Source organism: Hyalella azteca, unplaced genomic scaffold, assembly GCF_000764305.2.
Source record: "Hyalella azteca isolate HAZT.00-mixed unplaced genomic scaffold, Hazt_2.0.2 contig1945, whole genome shotgun sequence".
Taxonomy (NCBI): domain Eukaryota; kingdom Metazoa; phylum Arthropoda; class Malacostraca; order Amphipoda; family Hyalellidae; genus Hyalella; species Hyalella azteca.
In genome coordinates, this window is record NW_025932237.1 from 1 (window position 1) to 9,308 (window position 9,308).

Here is a 9,308-nt window from a genome sequence, read left to right on the forward strand (position 1 = left end):
AATATAGCGTACAGAGATTGAAATGCCCCCTCCCTTCCCCCCATAAAGGGGGGAAGGGAGGGGGCATTTTTTTAACGCATTTTTCAGATTCGGCCGTGTCTGTCCCGAACGTATCAGGTACCAAACACGCGCGCCCCACGATCGCCCCAAGCTCGACGGGTAATTTCACAAGATTCCATTTCGGCGCTCATTTCGCTCCGGCAACCGGAACCTAAAGCGGACATAGAGCTTCTAATTTACACCGGAACAAGAACTTGGAGCGTCCATGTGCCAGCGGCTGACAGGAATAAAAGTTTCGATAGGGTGAGTTATATTGCGATGCAGGCCGAAATTCGCAGTGATCAAAGAAATTCTTCCAAACTACTGAACAGATATAAACGCAATTTTGAATATACATTCCTAACTACCAAACGGTGATATTTTAGCTCATAAATAATTTTTCGCTTTTACCTTCGTTAGCGAGTTTTTTTCATTTCACCGTCATTCGTGACTTCACAATTTCTTATATTCGGCCGGTATTGCCAGGTAATTTGTCGCTTAAATTCGCGGCGATCAAGAAATTTCTTCTAAACTACTGAACAGATTTCAACAAAACTTTGTATATAAATACCTAACCTCCCAACGGTGATGTTTAGCTCGTAACAATTTTTCTATTTTTCTTTCGTTCGCAAGTTATACAGATATAGAAGAAACGACCGGCTTTTCTACCGGCCGGTTTAACCAAGAGCCGTTTAACCAACAGCCGTTTAACCAACAGCGGTTTAACAAAAGCCGTTTCGTATAGCTGTATAATTCCCAAACGAAGGAAAATCGGAAAAATTGTAGCGAGCTAACATCACCGTTGCTGAGGTTAGGTATTTGAATACTGAGTTTCGTTCAAATCTGTTCTTAGTTTGAAAGAAATTTCTTAATTATAGCGAATTTAAGCGCGTATTGCTGTTCAAATCACAAATGAAGGTGAAATGAAAAAAAAAAAACTCGTGAACGAAGGCACAATCGGAAAAATTTTTACGAGCTAAACATTACCGTTCGGTAGTTAGGACTGTAAAATCAAAATTTCGTTCGAATCTGTTCGGTAGTTTGGGAGAAATTCCTTAATCACTGTGAATTTCGGCCCGTATTGCCACATAACTATGGCAAAAACAAATGAAGGCAAAATTCAAAAAAATTCCACTAGCTAAACGTTTCCGTTAGGTCCTAATGAATACGTGTACCAAGTTTCATCGAGTCAAGTTCATTAGCTTGAGATATTCCTTGATCGTTGAATTTGGAAATTGACCGTGAGACCGGCCGCGTGTCCGGCCGTTAATTTGTCCGAGACGTAAACCCAGGAGAGGTTAAAAAACAGATCTGGGTGAAAAAACTATCGCTGGGAGTCATGTGCTGAACGTGTTGTGTAAAAATCGTCAAACAAACGTTCGACTTCGGACTGCCGCCCTCCCTCTACCGTCTTCTTCTTCCTTACCGCCCCCCAAAATCTTTCTACCGCCCCTACTGGGGGGCGATATCGCCCACTTTGAGAACCACTGCTCTATGGCGTTCCCGAGGAAAGTTTTGCCCATGCCCAGGTTCTGCAGCTGAGTGAGGAGAAAATGTCGGAACAGTTAACAAATGTTAGATGTTCGAACAAGTTACTTACATATATCGAAAGAATGTGTTAAAAATGCCAAATAAGTCAGTTACTGGTGCTACTAGACTACACTCACTCACCCCTTTTTCCACACCGCTGCGCCATTCTGAATGAAAAGAAATCAGGCCTCCCTTGAAAGCTTGGATGTTGAAAGGCTTTCTTGATGAGACTGCATTCGGTAAGAACGACGATAGGATAAGCGCCCCATTTCGTGCTGTAAAGATGACGTGTTAGAAAGAATCTTCCTGTTAGCTGCATTTGATTATTCGTTTCTCGAAAATTATTTAGTGGGAATGATGCTAACCTCAACTAATATAACATAATATAACTGTACAGTGAAATCGTATGCATGGGTTATAAGAGAGTGTATTCATTAACCTAAGAGCTCAAGATTCTGCTAAATAAATCCAGAGGCTAGAGAAAGCATAGGCTTTGTGCCTGGTTCAATGAGTTCAGAGGATACCAATAGTGCTTACCGGGGTATCACTAGGCTTAAGGACATGAGGGGCTAAGCCCCCAGCTTTCAAGAACAGGTGGGCTAATCCTCTCGGTTTTAAAGACAGAAGGGCAAAGCCACAGTTCTCAGGGACAGGTGGCACCGTGGGCTAAACCTTTCGGTTTTAGATACAGCGGGGCTAAGCCCCAGTTTTCAAGGGCAGTGAGGGCTAAACCTCCAGGTTTTGAAGAAAGAGGGGCTAAGAAGCAGTGAGTTGCGAGTTCGAGACCGCAAAATGCTGTAAATGTTCTGCGATGTTCAGAATCGGTGACAGGCCTACGGCCTAATAAACGCTGAAACCGCTATTATTATTATTATTATATATATATTATATTATTATTATAAGTCGGCGCGCTTACCCGTAGTTATTTCGACTGCGTCGGTGTTTCCGGTTACACACGCATCACCGCATCGCCGTCGGCACATGCACCCACAGCTACGCAGTGTAAATAACTGCGAAGTAAATAATTGCATCAAGTTGACCCATGCAGGATATTTTTAGTACCAAGGAGACAACTTTTCCATAGACACGCACAAACAAGTAACATGAACAAAAACATTCAATTCTATCCTTTTGACATGCTACTTTAAACTATATTGAACTTAAACTGAAACCCTCGTTCGTTCCCTCGTCCTTTTTAGCGCATTTTCTCATTTATGGAAAAAATGCACTATTGTGCTCGCCATGTCCGTCTGTCTGTCCGTCCGTCTGTCCGTGACCTCAAGTTTTCGTCGGCGAGAAAATGCGCTCTCTGTCAGTGAGTACTGAGTCTGTCTCTTATACACATCTAGATGTGTATAAGAGACAGTCCCAGAACTGTATTTTAGGTATTTTAATTACTTCATTCGTGCTTACGCACAAAACACAGCTTGAATCTCGCATTAGAATGTCTAACTGACCGATTTATCTACAAAAGTTTCACCACCAGCTTTGTTCCAACTTCCAAGTGATGCCATCTCATCTATATATAAATAACTTGATTAACATTATAAATTCAAATTTTGTTTAACAGCTCCGAAAAAATCATATCATTCATACAACCTCGTTTGAGCAGGATTAATGATGGGGCAAATATCAAATATACACTAAATTATATTATTAAAATCAAAGACACCCTTACTCCGCGATGATGGCATCGTCAGTGAAAAGTACAGATAAAGATCACTTTCGCTGGTATGCAACAGACCTTTACTTCCCATGCTTGATGACATGTGACAATCTCCTTCGCGATAACATTTGTTGTGTTGGTAATGATTTATCTAAAATTATTGTGATCTGAAGGACTTTTCCCTGTAAGCGATGTCCATGCGTCACATTACTGCGGATGCCAAACACTTTCATGACTAATATGAGCGACTATACTATACTGATCCAGCCCAGTGGAGCTAGTAGCTGACATATGTTAAACATCATTGCTTTAATGGAGATTTCCGTCATAATAAGTTGAAGATTTTTATAACGGATTGAGGTTAAATTTCAGTACTGACATGGATATGAATTATTAACCTGGAATACTATAACGAAGCGCATCCATTCAGCGGAGAAGACGATGCGAGGATATGGTGTCTGCAGGAGCTTCCGAATCTCGTGGTTCCGAATTATAAAATAATTCAGTAATGATGCAAAGATAAACTTAATGTGAAATTTGTGTACATTGGAAGAAGATTTTGAAATTTTGCCATACATTTATTATCAGGCATACGTGGCTTAATAACCTGCTATGACAAGCCAAGTAATGTAACGCATAAGATAAAGGAGCATTGCCAAAGATATTTTTGTTCAAGTTTTATGTATAACCTAAACTTTGATCATCACCCAGGCCTGTCTGTACGAAGAGGCGATGAAAGTGACATGCCAGATCGAGGGCGAGAAGTACGCGGGCAGCATCGTGAAGCTGCAAGCCGCCATCAAGTACGGCGAGGAGGACCTGCCAGGGGCCAAGAGCCTCGTCGACCAGAGTCCTGACGACGACCCAGATGCTGAGGTCAACAGAGCCTGTCTGTTGTACAAGGTCAGCAAACTCGTGACATTCCTATTACTCTTCGGTGAGCGAGTATTTTGTTTGGATTGGAGTCACAAAATCGTCAACCTCAGAGTGCGTGCAAAGTAAGACCTTAGCAAATTCATCAACAAGTGATTGCTGCCACAAATACTCTGGTTATCGATACCAAAAAAAATTAAAACGAAAAAAATGATTTATTAATCAAAGCGATGCCAAATATATAATTTTTCGCAACGACCACTGAGCAGGAAGGTCGCTTCGATGAAGCCTGTCAGAAGTTCAGCGCTGCACTCCAGGTCGTCACTGGGCACCCACATCTCTCGTACAACGTTGCCTTGTGCCACTACCGCCTCAAGCAGTTCGCTCAGGCACTCAAATACATCGGTAGAGTTTTCAGTAATTACCAAAAAATCTTCTGAACCTCTCTCTTCCTACAGTTTAAAGTTATATTTTTATTAAGTGTGTGCCTGAATGTCTGGAGAAACGTATCTTCTAAAGAGCATTATAAGCATTCGATTTTTAATATGGTTCTGGACAACTGAAGAACGAAGACCATAATCAAATTTGCCTAAACAAATATTCCTTCGTACAGCGGACATCATTGAGAAGGGCATCCGCGACNGAGGTCTAGTCCTGTCTCTTATACACATCTAGATGTGTATAAGAGACAGGATCAACTGCTTATACATATATGTGTTTTTAGCGCATTTTCTCATTTATGGAAAAAATGCACTATTGTGCTCGCCATGTCCGTCTGTCTGTCCGTCCGTCTGTCCGTGACCTCAAGTTTTCGTCGGCGAGAAAATGCGCTCTCTGTCAGTGAGTACTGAGTTATATTTTTTTAAGATTCATTTGCTTCGCAAGTATATAGTTACAAGAGACGCACACTCATGGCCACTAGCCTCCTGTAATCCATCAGTTACAAGAGACGCACTCATGACCAGTAGCCTCCTGTAATCCATTAGATACAAGTGACGCACTCATAGCCACTAGCCTCCTGTACTAGCCCAAGTCACAAGAGACGCAGTCATGACCACTAGCCTCCTGTAATCCATTAGATATAAGTGACGCACTCATAGCCACTAGCCTCCTGTAATCCATTAGATACAAGTGACGCACTCATGACCACTAGCCTCCTGTAATCCATCAGTTACAAGAGACGCACTCATGACCACTAGCCTCCTGTAATCCATCAGTTACAAGAGACGCACACTCATGGCCACTAGCCTTCTGTAATCCATCAGTTACAAGAGACGCACACTCATGGCCTCTATAGGCTCGTATAATCCATCAAATCTCCTCTAATATATTTCTTGTGTCCTGCATCATTCGAGGCCGTCTTCGTGGCGGAACTTGCTCATGAACTATGGCAGTCAGATGAAGTGTAATATCAAGACATAACCTTATGACCTTGGGATTAGTTTAAGACTTCGAAGTCCACGGTTACGCTGATGCCCCGCGCCTTTAGAGCATCAGCCTAATTATTGACTATCGTAAGACGGAGCATCAGTTAAAGACATTCGCATATAATTGCGGTCGTTGGAAGATCGAAATTTAATTCTGAAGACATAGACTTTGAGGGACTAACAGCGGTGTTACGACGTCGTTATACGACATGGACTTGACTTACGAGCCAATTTCATTCTTGTTATATTTTACTTATACTGTCCATCATTAGCGTTAACTTGCCACACAAGCCATAATCTACTTCGCTTGCGGTATGTGAATTGAATCGCGGTTTTAAATCTTCATTGGGGGTTTTAACTTTTTACCAGTAGCGTACTGCTCTAATTATATTTACGTTAGCTGTGAAATAAAAAATTATATATGAGAGCCATTTTAGTTCCTATGCAAATTTAGAGTAAATTTTTTGAATTTCCGTAGCATATATCATCGGTATGAGGTATTCAGCAGCTACAAATTTATTTAAGACAAATTTATTCATTTCGATATTATGTTAACCTATCATTTAAATGACGTTCGCTTTGACTCATAACAAAGTTTTACGGTAACTTGTGTTTGAAAAAATTTGAAATTTTTTTCAGTTTTTTTTTTTCAAAAATGATGTCTACATGTTTGTTACTGTGAAGACGACAGTATGGGGGATCTTAATCCACATTTATTCAAAAAAGGAATAGCCTAAAGGTTTAAGAGCCCGTGCAGCTTTTCCTAAATATCGATTATGTTTTTTAAAAATCTCATCTGAGATTTCCTGTGAATAGCCACTACGACGTTCGAATTAAATTAACAATATACATTTATATCTTATCTGTTTGTTGAACTTTTCGTGTTCGAAGACTAGGGACATAAATAAAAGTAACTAGATTAATGAAATATAATTCTCATTTGGTGCTTGTTTATCTAATTTAAAAATTACAAATTCATGAGCGCTCTATGCTATAAATAAATACACTATAAATAATAAATATAAAACTTAATTTGGAGTTACGCGCTGAATGTCCCTTGAAAAATGTATTTGAATTGGATTCAGGAGAACGAGACTCAAGATAATAATAACAATAATAATAGCGGTTTCAACGTTTATTATATAGGCCGTAGGCCTGTCGCCGATTCTTGTCGCCATCGCAGAACATTCACAGCTTGATGTGGTCTCGAACTCACAACTCACTGCTACAATTCTGCTGTGCTTAACCGCCCGGCCTCCTCGCCGATTCTGACCAGAAACTGGCGCACAGAGTTGGGATCAAACAGCACCTCTCTGCTCCAATCCTGGTACTCTGAACTGTACCCACTGGGCCACCCAAGGTAACAGAATTCAATATGACAGGATTCAGGATGGTGAAATTCGGGATTACGAGAATCAGGTTAATGGGATTCAGAATAACGAGATTCAGGATAACGGGATTCAGGATGACGAGATTCAGGATATAGCGATTCAGGATAACGGGATTCAGGATGACGAGATTCAGGATAACGGGTTTCAGGATAACGGGATTCAGGATAAAGCGATTCAGGATAACGGGATTTAGGATAAATGGATTCAGGATAACGGGATTCAGGATGACAAGACTAAGTGTTAGGGCATTCCAAACAAGTAGATTATCTAATCTCAAAAAATATTTATCCTGGACGTCTGGTTAACCAGTTTGTCTTAATTCAAGCCAAGAGAAACAGGATGATTTGAAATATAGAGGCATTAATATTTGATTTCATCATAAGCGCCACGCAAAATATTAAAATAATCAACTAACACATGAAACTATTATGATTTGTAAATATCTTTTTGTGAATAGCAATGTTTTTTTTCTGTCGTTGAGCGTGCATAAATCCAAGGCCGAGCGAAAAGCATATTCTTCATTAAAGATATCTTCATTTAGACGCAACAACAAACGCTCGGTTTCCCTACCCTAATTATTTTCATTATCTTTGAAATAAATAGCCACGCTTTGGTAAACCGGGAAAATTGTGCCACGTTAAAAAATTTCGTCCGGCAGAAGTCAGTTTACGCTCGTAAATTTCAAAGTCTTCTTTATCCTTCGCAATCCTAATGAAGATAGCCGATCACGCAGTCTTTTGTGGAGTGGTGGCTTCGTACACTCGCAGAGAAATGCAAGATATCGAGATTTCGTATAAATAACGCTCAAATTTGTCCCCCTAAATGGGTTCATCCTGACTGGCTGAAAGGCTTGTCAATGTGCAAAGTGTGGAATTATTTTTTTTACAATTTTGGACAATATGATCCTTTCATTTTTCTGAGGGCGGAAAGTGTGGCAATAATAATATTATTCATCAGAGATTAAGCACCAAGGTGCCCTTGGGTTACTTCAGACACTGCCAGTGTTGGACAATGCTAGAGGCCAAGTTCTGGATGTTTCGCTATCTCATTTTAAAGTGATCGATTAAGAAAGAATTCAATTATATTTCACTGAACTGTAATTTTCATTACTCACTCAACAATCTTTGTGTTCACTTTAATTCTATTGTTGCCTAATTAGTTTAATCATCAATCCCGTGTCATTTATTTGAAAAGAAAAAATTCTTAATCTTGCTAAACAATGCTAGCGTGGTCTACTTTTTTCTCGCTCTGTGCAAAGCAAGAAGCTGGCCCTAGCCTTTGCCTGAACTTATCCGGGGTCTTGTTTTTGCACCAACGAAAAATTTAGCAAATAAATGTCGAAAAATGAATTCAGACGACGCACGTCAACACTCGGAATTAACAAAACGAAACATTTTGATTAAATTTCAATGGATAGATTTTTATTATTGCGTGAGGTATGTGGTGATCACTTCGACCAGCTGTTACATTTAATCCATATAGGACTAAATAACGACTACGGCCTAAAATTCTCTGTTTTATAGTTTAAAGGAAAAATTTCTGCGTGTGAGTTATCTCAAGCCCTTGTTTTTGTCTCATCGTTATAACTAGAACAAAAATGCCCAACCTTGGATGAGCTAACTAAAATTTCAGGCTAACCTTGGATGATCATGAAACTTCTAAGCCTCAGTTATCGACGTCTGCGTGGGGACCTCATTGAAGCATACAAGTATACTCATGGCTTAAACAAGGTCCCAGAAGGATTACTAGAATTTGAAACAAGAACCAACACCAGGGACCACGGCTATAAACTAAAAAAACTGCATTGGAACAAATCCATGCGGCAACATTTCTTCTCGCTTCGAGTCACCGACATGTGGAACAGCCTCCCTGGTAGCATCGTTGACGCTCCGAGTATGAACGCCTTCAAGAACTGACTAGACGAAGCTATGCACGAGCATATGTTCAGTCTTAAAATGCCTAGCAAATTACGGACCAGGGGCCATACTTTCAAAAAATCGCTAAGTGAACGTAAGAACTTACGCTCTATTTTCTTGTCCATGATTGGTGGATATTGATTAAAATGCCGTCAATGTCTATTCTATTCCATTCTATTCTATTCTATTCTATTCTATTCTATTCTATTCTATTCTATTCTATTCTATTCTGTTCTATTCTATTCTATTCTAAAAAGTTATTTTACCCGAGCGAAAAATTACTTATCAAATTTCTGGTCCATATACGTGCTTTCTATCGATGTCTATGTTCGATTGCCAGGAGCCTGATTTGGTTCTCATTTGTCGATTGAAAGCTCAGTGAAAATTTTATTTAATTCCAATTTCTTAGCCAGTTCAGTCGTATTTTATTACGTTAAAATAAGAAAACTTAGTTCGTTCCTAAAAT

The 9,308-nt window shown here is 39.8% G+C and overlaps 1 protein-coding gene across 1 annotated transcript; it reads left to right on the top strand.

The window, feature by feature from the left end:
* Positions 1 to 3,946: 3,946 nt before the first annotated feature.
* LOC108670792 (tetratricopeptide repeat protein 30A-like) lies at positions 3,947 to 4,783 on the top strand (the record flags this gene model as incomplete). Its single annotated transcript, XM_018158285.1, has 3 exons — positions 3,947 to 4,138; positions 4,378 to 4,513; positions 4,722 to 4,783. Coding segments are annotated over 3 exons (390 nt in total), but the record flags the coding sequence as incomplete, so codon positions are not given.
* Positions 4,784 to 9,308: the final 4,525 nt, after the last annotated feature.